The following is a 14,743-nucleotide window of genomic DNA, read 5'->3' on the forward strand; positions in this document are numbered from 1 at the left end:
GAGGAGGGGAGGAGTCCATGGGCTCCACTCCAACTACGGGTGACAATAGGGCTCTCTTTGCCCTCTTAACATCCGAAGGAGACTCCTCAGGGAAGCGTTCCGGGCTCGAGTCAAGAGTCGGCGCCTTCCAACTCCTCTTCAGTTGGTCGCGAGCGATCAGAATCCCTCCAATCGTGTCTAGGAGACGAAGACCCCGACGATGAGAAACACTCACGCAACCTCCTTACAGTTTTGACATTCCTTCTCCTCTGGGCATGGGAGCTTGGAAGAGGTCTAGACCTGGGAGCGTTGTGGAGCCGACTAGATGCCCCCTCCACCACACTGGGGACACTCACATCACTGTCCACTGTAATATCACTAGCCTTACCTTGCAGAGCAGCCATTTTGTTTTCCATGATCTTGAAGGCTGCTTTTAGATCCGCAAGTTCTTTTGCCGAATCTACAGGATCTGCAATAGGTGAAGAGGCTGAAAAGGAAGGAGAAGTAGCAATTCTTACAAGTGGGGAAGATCCCAAACTAGGAACTAGGAACTAGTTCATTAGATCTAGAACTACTCAAACTTCTAGAGGAAGCTTTCCTCACTCTCTCTCTCTCTCTCTAACTTCTTCAAATAAGTAATTTAGATCTAACTTCTCTCACTCAAATTCTCACATTCCTTGCAAGTATTAGTGAAAGAACATTCATACTCCCTGCAACCCTTACATACGGTGTGAGGGTCTACCGAAGCTTTCGGCAACCTCACCTTACAGCCTACATTCACACAACGTCTCACAACCATTCCAGCGTCAGACATTTTAAGAAAAATCCAAAGCAAGTCCACAAAAACAGTCCACAAAAGCGTATGCCAATCCAACAATCCAGATACGTCACCAAAAGTCGGTCAAGAAGATCAATTGTCGATGAAAAAAGAAAATCCAGTCAAGAGGAACCAACAACAATGTTGATGGTCCGGGCGACAGAAGAAATCTGATTAGAAAACGGGAATGGTTCCTAGTCCTGCCACCCAGGGCAGGGCGGTAGATCACCTGACCTACCGGTAGCGTGTGCCGCGAAATTTGAATTTCTGTCGGGGACGACAGAGTCTATAGCTAAGTATATATCTGGCAGGGAAGTTGAATGTATAAAACAGCTATTTAATGTGCAAGAAAGTTCTACGAATCTTATGCTTGTAGACACGGAATCCCTCATATCCTCACACCTACCACCAATTTATCAGATACTCTCAAAGATATCGTGGATACCAGTGTAAATAGGTTCAATATACTTCGTAAGAATCTTGAATATACTCAAATAATCATGAAGAATACACATGAGGAAAATGCAAAACAAACAAAACACTCTGCAGTAGGCGACGTAATATACATACAAGTTTACGTACAGAAAGGGCTGAACTACAAACTAACTCCGAAATTTGAAGGACCATTCGTGATCCTTGAAATTTTGGTTGTGAATAGGCTGGAAGTTCAGAACATAACCAAACCTAGTGAATAGGCTGGAAGTTCAGAACATAACCAAACCTACTGACATCCGCAGTTTCCAGGCCGCACGTAAGGGCTTAACCCGTTATGGGTTTGTATGAAAAAATCTCCTTTCTGTGTTATAAAAAAAAATTTCTATGTAGCATATTTTATTTCATGTGTTGGTTATACTTAAAACGTGTAATTACATATATAATTTTGCTATTTGCAGGCTTCAATATGAAGCTTGTCTTGTTGTACATAATACTGATTGTTCAAGTATTTTTCTCATATGGGATTAATCCTAAGAGTTCCTTATTACGCTTTAATCATCGTCTTAAAATTAACAATCAGAATAAGAAAATAGAAGGATTACAGCATGAACAAGAATTAATCCTTTCTAAACTAAATAAACAAATTAAATTAATTAACAAACTCATTACAGTAGTAAATGAACATTCAAGTAACTTGAATCACGTTCAGGACGTTCAATCCTTGCTCGCTACATTATCATACTATGATGCGAAGATGGATCATACATACAATAAAGTTTCTCATTTCATTGAAAAATCCAAAGATTACGTTGAAGCTATCACACTTGCTACTAAAGGTGTTCTGTCATCGCACTTATTACCCATTAAAGATTTAACAAGGATTATAGAGAATGCTCGTGATAGAGTCGGTTACACTCTGTTGATCGAATCACATAAGCTTGAATTCTATTATAGTTTAATCTCCGTGAGCATAAAGCAAAGGAAAATCATGATCGATATCCCTTTTGATCCTTCCGACGCGTGGGAATCCTATAAAATTTCTCCTTTTCCTACGTACATGTCAAATAGCTCATTACCAGTTATATCCAATCTGTCCGCCTATGTATTAATTTCCTCTAACAAGGAAACTTTTACGGTCGTCAGTGACCTAGAAGCATTCGTTCATTGTGACACAGCCATGGATAAGAAGGTTCAAATGGCCGACTCCTTTGAACTCCGGAATATTTCCGAGAGTTCATGCGAGTTAGACCTAGCACTCAATGGAACTTTGTCCCATACGTGAGAACACTGCTCGAATTATTTGTACACCTATGACAAGTCTAAGCTTGCTCACAGGCTGAACAATGGAACCTGGCTAAGATTTTCTTCAGAGAAATTGGATGTCATCTGCCCAGATGGTTCATCAGCGGCATCTCATCTGTCATCGCTGCTGACGGCTGCGTGGGTACAACTACCGACTACACCGTCCATGAGATAAACACCATCGTCCAAGGGAAAACCTATTTTGCAAACTATACCTGGGGGACCACCCACATAGCAGCAATTCCCCTCCCTTACAACCCCTCTGTCGCTAAAACTATCACAGATCTGGATACTATGGATCCCATCCATCCTGTTTTCACGTTTGAAGAAGCCACTTACTACTATTCACTTCAAGCATTGGTTATGTGCATGTTAGTGATAATAATCGTCACGAATGTACTTGTTTGGCGCTGGATCAAGAAAACGAGAAAGGACCAACCAAGTTACCTTGGGCTTTGAAACCCTAGGACATAAGGGTTATGTAAAATTGATCACTTTACATGGTCTGTTGACTTGTTTTGTACTTGAGCATGGTTGAAAAGTGTTTTAGTATTTTGGCTGGCATGTAATGTAGTTTGTGCTAATTCATATGTATCCCAAGGACCATTGCATTTAAAAATAATATTTGTGAATCAAAACTCTAGCTGTGCATCAGTATGCACCTGAAATTGCACATGTGTGTGTGAATCTCATATTTAACCATGCATATGCAGGGTATATCTTTCATTTCACAGAAGGGTACCATTAATTTTTTTTCTTATATATATATATATATATATATATATATATATATATATATATATATATATATATCCTATATATATATATATATATATATATAGATATATATATATATATATATATATATATATATATATATATAGTTAACATTAGTGCCTGGTGCTTATCAGTATATGGGATGAAGAAGCGTCAAACAAAAGTCAATCCACTGGCCCCCATCAACCACTAACACTACCACCACCACCCATCTTTGTCAGTAATTCTTAAACATTTGATCTCCCCACTTCCCAAATCGTGTCATTAACAATGATTCTTTAACTTTATGCAATTTATTCAAATTTCAGAGTATTATGTTTTAAATGTTTTATTCTTCAATGCTTTAAATATTATTTCCATCCGTTTTTGAGCAGCTGACTTACCTTTTAAAATGTTGGGGGAAAATGGTTCCATTAAATTTCGTAATTCCATACTTACCTCTGGCACATAACGAATTGTGAATACCTTATAGGATAATTTATAATTTTAATTGTCCTTTACATTCAGAATCTAACATCCTTGCCTTGCCTTCTGTGAAATCCAATATCAATCAATTTTCTAAGTTTTACTCTTGTTGAGGCCAAGTTGCACAATGTTCTTCCTAATCCTGTACTTGAATCCTCTGAACTTCAAAGTTCAAGCTTGTTGCAAATGCTTCCAAGATTAGCACTGAGAAGGCTGACATGAGGCTCAATATGTTATATCTTATTTATTTACTTTAGAGGATATTTAATATTATTTATCATACTTGTTTTCCTTTCATAGATCTTTACTTCTCATTTTTTTTTACTTGCCGTATGTGGGCCTATGGGCTTTAGCATTCTGCTTTTCCAACTAAGGTATCTACTTTGCTAGTAATAATAATATACTGTACATATTGCACATGACCATCAGTTCTTTCATGCAATCATACTAAGAGTATATAAACTAAATCAGAGCTTCAAAAGAGAAAATTACCTACCTCTCCATTATAAAGAAGCAAAGGCACTTGACCAGGTGGAATTTTAGTTGTACCAACAAGTTCAACATGAGGACCTGTAACACATGTTTATTTTTTTTTAAAACATACTGTTGCATATGCTATATGTTTGGCAAATTAGGAACACTTTGTATGGTAGATAAAAAAAATCAAAACTACGTAGTACTCCACACTGACCACAGTCATAAAATATATCAACATTAAAAACCATGACCCTTCCCCAAGGATATATAAACACCTGATTTAAATTAGAACACCAAAACTAAAACTTGAAACAAATAGATTGTGTTGCAATACTATTTATTTTTGTACAGAGAGCCTCTTTTATTTTAAGAAAGTTAATTTTCTCACACAAATCCATTATTCATAATCAAATCACAGACATGCTCTTCAAATATCCCAAACATTTAAATTTTAAAAAGCAAGAGAAGAATGTTGGCAGTATGCACATGAATCTATGGATCCATAGGTCACCAGCAGATATTGCCCAATTTTTCATGCAGTTCGGGTCATTAAATATGACAAACTGGTAGGTCAGAAGGCAAAATTTTGTATTATATAATGGGTTTGTATGGAAAAAAAATTTTTCTATTAAATTGTTTCACCAGAACTTATAATCAGTCCAAACTGCAACTTAAAGGGAGGCAGATATGGTTGTTGAACACCCCAGAACAACTGATTTGGATCTGTAAGACCCCTTCAGTACTAGTGTGGGGCTATATCAGCAAGCCAACTCCCAGCCCTGTGAGGACCATAGAGTCCATTCAATGAGGGAAACTCCTTTTTAGACAGTAAAATTGAGATATTTTGAAGTTATTGTAAGTCCTTTGTACACTCCTGGAAAGAAATAAGCACTTGCCAGTCATGTGACATGTAACAGCAAGTAACACCAGAAAGTCTATCTCCAAAGACAACATGACAGTAAATAAGGAAGACAACTCTGAAGAATCCATTATAATTCTAAAACATAAAGAGCTACCTCCTACAGGTAAACCTTAGCAAAGTTTGCCTTGCACCTCCAACTGAAAGCCATTAAAATTGCATTTATATCAAGATTACATCTGATATGTAATGAAGTAAAGGGAAAGATTGTTTGCTTGTTTGTATGGTGGTTTTACGTTGCATGGAACCATGGGCTATTCAGCAACGGGACCAATGGCTTTACGTGACTTCCGAACCACATCGAGAGTGAACTTCTATCACCAGAAATACACATCTCTCACTCCTCAATGGAATGGCTGAGAATCGAACCCGCGACCACCGAGGTGGGATGCTAATACCATACCAACCACGCCGCTGAGGGAAAGAGACTTTGGTCTCACAGACATATGCCATTGCGTGTTTTGCATAAACAAAGTATTTCTGCTAATTCGCCAGAGGCAATATGATTATATAGATAGGTATTATAAATATATATAAAATGTATATATACTGTGTATGTATGTATATATATATACACATATATATAGTATGTATATATATATATATATATATATATATATATATATATATATATATATATATATATATATATATACACACATACATACATACTATATATATATATATATATATATATATATATATATATATATATATATATATATATATATATGTGTGTGTGTGTGTGTTGTGTGTGTGTGTGTGTGTGTGTGTGTGTGTGTGTGTGTGTGTGTGTGTGTGTGTGTGTAATGTAAATAAATGCTTCAGTTAAAACAGAATATTGCCTCAAAGTATAAAAGGCCCATTAAATCTCTGGTTTAAAACTCAGGACTATATACGTAATATATATATATATATATATATATATATATATATATATATATATATATACATATATACTGAGTGTTTCGAAATTAGAGCCCCCTTTCACAGAACAAACAAATGGAGTTATGAAGTTTTCTGCTATAGCATAACTCCAATTACATTATCCTAAGTTTCTATTAAGCTATTTTTCATTTTACATTTCTTGTATTTTCAGACTGAGTGATGGAGTTAGATACAGCCATGGCTAATGACTCGGAGGAAATCAGATGGGTTGAACGAATCCGGGCTATAACCTTCAGAGAGGCCAGGGATGCTGGTGCATCCTTCATTTCACGTTCCTGGATAGCTAAATACATTAAAAGACATGAATCCTTTGCTAAAAAAATCTGGAACAAGAATCCATATAACTGTCATCACGAAAAGAGTTAGAATCTGGGAAGGCCTGAAGTCCTTTCTCAGGAGTTAAAAGACATCATAGCTGAGCCAATGGGTAGACCAAGAAAGTCTTTATGTAAATTGGTGCTTGAACTAGAAACAAAAAGGGGTAAGGGGAAACCAGAGAAGTTATAGTGCTGTATATCGTGAGTTGAAAAAATCTGGTATCAAGCCATTTCATGTTATCAGCAAGTCCAACATCACTCAGCAACAGAGAGAAGATCGTGCATGGTTTTGTGTTCATTTTTTAAAGATTGGGATGAAGCTGACTTTCTCCATGTTACTGCATCAGATGAATTCTTCATTTACACAGTCAGGAAGCCAAATCATAAAAATGACATAATTTGGGCTGCAAAGTTGGATATCAGCGATGATGTGCACTATCGCCAAGTTGTGAAATTTCCTGAATGTTTTGGAATTTTTCTCTGTTTCACAGCCAAACAATTAATGTAGATCATCAAAGAAAAAGGACAGTCAAGGAATGGTGAATTATTCAGAGAGACTTTGCCTACTGGTGGAGTATTTCCTTTCCTCAAAGATCCTGACAATGTGTTATCTCTTGAAGAAGTCACATTTTTGCATGATAAGGCACCATGTTTCAAGGCTCTTCAGACACAGGAGCTGCTTTGAAACAGTGGTATTGATTTCTTCTTGTCAAGTGAATTTCCAGGTAGCTCCCCTGACTTTAATGTCTGTGAAAACATTGGTAGTATTTTAAAGGATTGTGTTGAAGCACACAGTGAACTATGATGGTATACCAAGCATCGACGACCTGCGAAGAGAGGGTACTGAAGTGCTCAGGGAAATGGAGTTTGAGTCTCAGCTTTTTTGCAATTTTCTGAAATCATACCCCTCAAGAATGCTGGCTTTGGTACAGGCAGATGGAGGCCACACAAAATATTGAATACTCACAGAGAAACTTGAATACCTGTTCTGATACTTTTGTTTTTCTCCATATCAATTTTAGTTTATGCTGTAGAGGGGGGGGGGGGCTCTAATTTTGAAACACCCTGAATATATGTATGTGTGTGTATGTGTAATGTAAATCAATCCTTCTGTTAAAACAGGATGTGTCTCAAGTATAAAAGGCCCATTAAAACACTCTGGTTTAAAACTAAGGACTATATTTCGGTGGACTAACTTCCACCATTATTAAGCAGTGAATGATAGATGGAGTTGCACTGGCGAAATATAAAGTGGGAGATATACCCTTAGGTGATGCCTGAGGTCACCACTCAGCCGACATTGGTTCTGTTAATTGTCTTAATTTACTTCATCATTGCCTTAAGGAAGATATATTCTATATGGTCAGATCCAATTATCGACAGCTGCTCTTAGATATGTTGCCCATATCTAACTGATCGTTTATATTGAGTTGGTCTGGAAAGACTAACTCAACATAAACGATCAGTAGAGATGAGATTACGTATTTATATATATATATTATATATAAATATATATATATATATATATATATATAGATATATATATATATATATATATATATATTATATATATATATATCTAATAACTAAATCAATATTTTCCATTTATCTCCCATAGATTCAGGAACCCCCATAAATCTTCAAGATCGTATCGAGTCCATGGTGCTAGACACTTGTTTGTTGTGCGACTTAATTTTTATTTTAAAAAATCCTACTGCCAAGAGTGAGGTCAATTGAGAGGACTCATTGACACACGAGGTCGTCTTTGGGATTATGTAAACTCCCCTTCAGGTTTCATTCATTGGCAGGATTCAATGATATACTAATAAAACGATAAAATATGCATTTTCATGCTTCAGAAAACATGCCGAAAAACTATGTAAATTTCCTGAATAAAACTTAAAATTCATAAATATTCATATAATTACCAAATATATTTTCTTTTTAGTAGTATTCAGTGTCACATTTATCTATATCTGAAGTTCTCAAATTATATCAAGAATACCTACTGAAAATCTTTAATGCAATATATATTTTACTCAAAATAGAAAATGCCTTTTCATTTCCTGTACTCCAAAACATGCTAATATATTGACTTTGATTGCAATGAACTCACTACAGATATTCATGTTTAAAAACTGTGTAAATTTCGTGAATAAAAGTTAAACTTCATCTTTATTTATATTACAGAATATATTTTCGTTTAAGTTGTATTCAGTGTCATATTTACCTATATCTGAAACTCACAAATTATATCAAAAATACAGAAAATCTTGAATCCAAAACCAAGGCAGCTGTGGGCAATTAACTAAGCCCTTGAACTATTTTTATATGCTGCCGACACACTTGACACATTCTGACTCACTGCACAGCCCCACTGCGCACGTTATGAGTTTGCCAAGTACATGGCGTATGTTGTACTGAATGCCGTAACACGCCATTGCTAGTTACAACTTGCGTGATCAAGTGCCGTAAGTCGTGAGGCCATTACGAAATTGTTACGTGTTGCGCCATGACATGGCAACTTTTCACAGTAGTTGTGGAATGACTGCAACTATGCAAGGCAGCCTTGCATAGTCGCCATCCCTGGCGTAAATTCGTCAAACTCGGGGACTTGGTTATGAGTTATGCTGATTTATGGCGAATTGGTTGTAAGGAGAGCGTATTGGGGTCGTAATGAGCAAAGTTTCGGCCGCTACGACATACATGGTTTGAAATCGCCAATGTGTGACCCAGGCTTAAGTCACTAAGGGTAAGGCCACACCGGACGCGGGAAGCGTCGAGGTGCAGAAACAACTCGAGCGGGAGAGCAGCGTCAAAACGACACATGGCCACACCAGAAACGCCACCGTCCCACGCATCACTCTCAGCGGTCAAATATACTTCTATGCAAATAAGTCATTGTCACGGTTGGATAGGAAATTGCCTTTGATAGAAAACCTAAGTGTTAAAGTTGACGATATACTACGTATGACCCAATGGTCTTTGAGTCTTTGCTTCGATAGTAAAAGTCAGTCTCACTAAACAAAAGACGCACCATCTCTCCTAAACTATTATTCGGGAAGTAGTAACCTTTTTGGCAGTAAATTTTGTGATAATGAAAAGTTAAAATCCCCATTTTCCTTTTACTTCCCTTAATGTTATTACTTTAAGGGAATTGAAAAGAAAATGTGGATTTTAACTTTTTATTATTGCAAAACTAACAGCATATATGGTTACTTCTTTAAAGATACTTAGAAAAACAGAGGAACCAGAATTAATTGCAAATTATATAAAACTAAATTAATATTTGGCTGCATTATGTTGAAATAAACAATTTACCGGTATTTAAAAAAAAAATTCAATGGTAAACTTTACATAAAAGAAAGTAACACAAGGAAAAATCAGTTTTGCTTGTACATTCATTGTTAACATCAATGAAGAAAGTACAAAGTACCACGAATATTTCATGAATCAGTGATGCTGCTGCACTAAATTCGTATACTTATCAAGTTTATGCAGCTGGAAAATGCTTATTTGAGTGGCTAAGTGCATAATAACCATGTCAAGTTGGAGGGTATATCTATGCATTGTGGTCCTTTTGAAATATTCACTTTAAATTCAGTAATGAACTCATCTCCAGGGAAAGCGTTTAGACCATATAAGAAGTCGGTCTATTTCCTTGACTCTTTATTGGGAACAAAATTGAACGCAGTCTGAAAGTACACATATGAGAGGTGTTGAAATGACTGCTAATTTAAGTATGCATTACAGATATGGAATAATCAACTTGACATTGTTACTGAATAGATAAATGCAGTCGCTTAATACATAAAAGTTTCGATGCTAATATCAGTTACTTAACAATGATAATAAGCTTTAAACAATTTCTAGGTTACAAATGAAACTCCCTAATAAGGGAACTAACTTCACAACATAGATATCAATATAATCAATATAGAGAAGTAACCATTCAAGTAACACAGCCCATAATTACTATATAGAAAATGGGGTTGTTTTGGGAGAAGACGCCGGGAACTGCCGTGGTATTTTAAATCATGTTACATCACTTGGTGGCAACTGCAGAGGGTCGAGCCGCCCCGCTAGTCTTGTGTGGCCACCCGAATAAGCAAGGCCTATACAAAGAGGTCAGTTGGACAGAGGATTATCCCTGAGTCACCCTTCTGGGCTCGTCACGCTCGCCACAGCTCGCCCCAGCCCGGTCAGTTACCTTCTTACAACCAAGGCCTATGCTTACAACGAGAGCAGTCACTTAACCGACAATGCCAAATAACTGTTCTGTTTATGGATGCCTGAATACCAAGAGAAAATCAAAAGGCAATGGCATTAGGTATTTTACGTTTCCTAGAGACAAAATTTACTGTGATAAGTGGATAAACGTGTGTTGCCTATGTGATGAAATCAATCCAAAGCATGCTATTGTTTCTGACATGGGATCAGCCAATCTTTGCATGTGTAAAGAATTTGGCATTGATCCTCTTGTCAATAGGATTTCATTCAAGAACCCAAGTGCTGACAGGGAGATATACGTTTTTGCCAACGTTCCCCATTTGATAAAATTAGTCAGAAATAACTTAATTGATTCAGGCTTTTATTTAGGCAGTGATTTCATTTCTGACAAGTATCCGTGAAATGTTGGCAAAATCTAGTACAGAATATGTGCTGGCCTATAAAATGAATGAACTCCATCTATCTGTTAATGAACAGCACAGGCAGCGTGTCAAGTATGCTGTGCAATTATTATCGTCATCTTGTGCAAGTGCATTAAAGTATTTGGGAAGTAGAGGTCTGTTGGAATCCAATAACTGGCAAGCTACTTCTGATTTTATCTCATTGATAAATGACTGGTTTGATATAATCAATTCAAACACCATGTATTGCGATATACCAGCGAGAAATGGCTTTGGGATTGATAAACAATTTCAAATAAATAATTTGGAAAAGGTCATAAAGGTAATGACTTCTTTAAAAGTAAAATCACAGAAAACAAGATGTCTGTACAAATTTCAAAAAGGCATAATTCTTTCTAGTAAGTCGGTTACTGGTCTCTCTAATAATGGTTAAAGATGTCTTTAATGTAGATTACATCATGACCGCATAAGTTGAATCAAGACTGCTTAGAGCATCTGTTCGGTTGCATAGGGCAAATGAAGGGCACATACGATCACCCTAATGCTGTTGAATTCAAGTTTAGGCTTAGGTCATTCATTCTGGGAAAAAGGTGTAAAAATAATTAGTGAAAAAACAAACATCATTGCAAAGAGCAACGATTATGACATGTTGACAAATGAGTCTTCATGCAATTCAAAATACAGTGAAGATAGAGAATTGGCATTAGAAATATACTTGACCAGCTCATTGTTTAAAGATTTAAATTTTGAATGCCCCACAGAAGATGTAAACAATCAGATTCTGGATAAAGAAAACGAAAAAACGGCTGCCACTGTAATTGAAGATGAAGCTCTAAAATATGTAGGTGGTTATATTGTCAACAAGTTTTCTACAAAATATCCACAATTAGGAAAAAAGATGAAAGAGTGTAAAAATGCAAATAAATCGTGGATTGAAATGGTAAACAGAGGTGAGGTGTATATGCCATCAGAAGAATTTTCTTCTCAATTAAGTGTCCTACGAGAAGTCTTCAACATAATTCACGGTTCATCACTTTTAGAAGGGAAAGCATGCAGAAAAACTCTTGTTGCTGAATTGCAACGATCAGGAGTAAAGGTCCCTGAAGAGATTATTGAATTCTTTGCAAAGGTCTCTATATATTTTAAACTAAGGCACCTAAATAATACTATTAAAACAAAGAAGAGAAAGATGAAAATTGAAAATGATCGGGGAGACACAAGAAAAAAAAATTAAAGTTAAATATTTAGATCTATGTATAAATACTTTCAACATTTTAAGGCCTTCAATCGAGGAATTGTTGTAAAATAAATGAAGTTATTTCTGTTTGTATTCAAGTGTTTAGAAATTATTTTCATTAATAAAAGTTACAACTACAACCGTGTTTCCTTCAATACTTGCTTCTCAATTCACACTGCTGTACTAAGGCTACAGTAATATTATTTTATCAATAAAATTGTTTGGGCATTCTCGGAATTTTCTGATAACGAAAGTATCAGATTAAGTAGTCAAAAGCAAGAATTACTCAAAGAGAAATAACAATAATGTTTTAATCTACAATGCCGCGGCCCACCAGTGAATCACCAGCTGTGGCCAGCGTGACGTCACAGCGAGAGAGAGGAGCGAAGATGACAGTTCTGTCCGTCTGACCTCTTTGTATAGGCCTTGCGAATAAGATACCCAATGATTCAAAGTGCCGCGGGAACCTCTTCCCTGCAACCTCCACGCTCGCCGAGTCTGGTGTGGCCTCACCCCAAGCGGGGAGTGGCTGTATTCCATTAAGCTTCATTTAAATGTGTTTACAGTCCAGGTTAAATCATTTTTGGAAGTACAACTGAGTTCATTATATAAATTTGGACACTTGGATGAGAGAATCTGAATGTAACATGAATTACAAACAGTTCTACCAAACCTAATAGATTTAAAATTATGGCAAACATATATAATCAGGATATGTATGTATACTGTACACACATTTTTTAGAAAAAATGCTTACCTTTAATATGTTCTTGATGTAAAACATATGTGTACAGTTGCTTTTCATCAAATAAAACAAACACATTGCGATCACTTGGACAATTTTCCCATAAACATCCTTTGCAAGATCCAGGAAATTCGGGGATTTCCAGCAAGTCATCATTGACCTATAAAGAGAAAAGTAGTGTTTCATTCAGTATTCGCTGGCTATCCTGTCAATGCATTAGCAACAATAAAACATGACTTACAAATAAAAAATCATAATAAGTATTATTATTAAAAAGATCGCCTACAAAGGCAAACGTTTTATATGTTATTTTGGCTTTAAGCATATCAACATGGGATAAATAAGACATCCATCAATCAACTCATATTTGCATACTCCTGTTATAGTTAGATATTTATCACTTGAATTCTCAGTACAAATTCCCTTTACCTCAGTGGTTCCAAAACTGGGGGAAATTTCCCCCTGGGGTGAAATTGAAGCTACCAGGGGGGAAATAATTACACTACCTACTAATTAAAACAATCATCCTTCTCACTAATTTAACTCTAAAGTAGAAGAGTAAACAAAAGTCCTTTTTATTTGTTACTAACCGCTCTCTATCACTCTACTCTGTAACTGTATGTTTATCAGTATATTTGTACATTTGAAAAATAAATTAGTAAACAGTCACAGTGTGTTTTAACTACTCTTTCCCTCATACACATGGAGGGAGAAATCTGGATGGTTGAACTGGGTGCAGGGGAAACGACAGAAAAAAGTTTGGGAACCTCTGCTTTACACTATACAGTGACAGCTCAATTTAATGGACAGTTCAGGGGTGCAGACTCCTGATAAATAACTAAATTCATTAGGTAGAAGATTTGCATACACCCAGCACAATAATCTGGGCCAACTCACATAGCCCTATAGTAAAAACTGGCATATGAAGCGATTACACCAACCCCTCAATTATCCACATTCTCCTTATCCGGGACTGACTCTATCCACATCCAAGTGGCACCCAGGATATATGTATAACAGTATAAATATGTCAAAAATATTTTAAAAAACTGTCCTCCATAAGCACGAAGAAGTGTTGATAGTACTGCTTACTGGAATAAACAGGCAGAAAAAGGGTTTGGGAGAGGAGGGAAGCCACAGAAAAGTTCTAAAGGGGGGGGGGGGGGGGCGGGCGGCGGCATCGGGCATCCTGCGCGGGATTGGAGGGGATCTGAAGGCATTGCTGAGCTGGGGAAGAAAGGTGCAGAAAAGGGGTTATTGGGGATGTGGGTGGTGGGGGAAGGAGTTTCCGGGCGGCACATTCCCGCGATGTGTACTAGTATTGCACCAGCCAATTTCCAGCCAACCATAGAGCTCGCCCTCGTACTAACATCACCTGCAGTGGGCGGAGTTAGAAGCCAGCACATCGAACTTCTACATACCAATTCTAATGGAAAAATAAATTTGCACATTTATGCAAGCTTGGTAACACAAGACAACTATTTCACCTTTAGTCATTTGTAATTGAATGAAATTGAGTGATTGCTATGGGAAATCCTGTCTGTTACATTACTGCACGTACGTACAAGATTTTACAAACAGACATGGTTGTCACGTAGGCCTAACGACTTTAACCCCTTTAAAAGAAATTTGTATGTAATATTTTCCAGATATTTCTAAAAGAAGAGTATATTGCACCATTCATCGACTACCTT

At 36.6% G+C, this 14,743-nt stretch overlaps 1 protein-coding gene across 1 annotated transcript in view; it reads right to left on the reverse strand.

The window, feature by feature from the left end:
- Positions 1-14,743, reverse strand: part of LOC135216338 (WD repeat-containing protein 19-like) — a 927,827-nt gene that overhangs the window by 364,415 nt on the left and 548,669 nt on the right. The window contains 2 exon segments of the mRNA XM_064251544.1: positions 4,272-4,345; positions 13,062-13,209. Coding sequence (XP_064107614.1) covers positions 4,272-4,345; positions 13,062-13,209 — 222 coding nt within the window.

The sequence above is a fragment of the Macrobrachium nipponense genome, chromosome 6 (assembly GCF_015104395.2).
Source record: "Macrobrachium nipponense isolate FS-2020 chromosome 6, ASM1510439v2, whole genome shotgun sequence".
In the NCBI taxonomy this organism is placed as follows: domain Eukaryota; kingdom Metazoa; phylum Arthropoda; class Malacostraca; order Decapoda; family Palaemonidae; genus Macrobrachium; species Macrobrachium nipponense.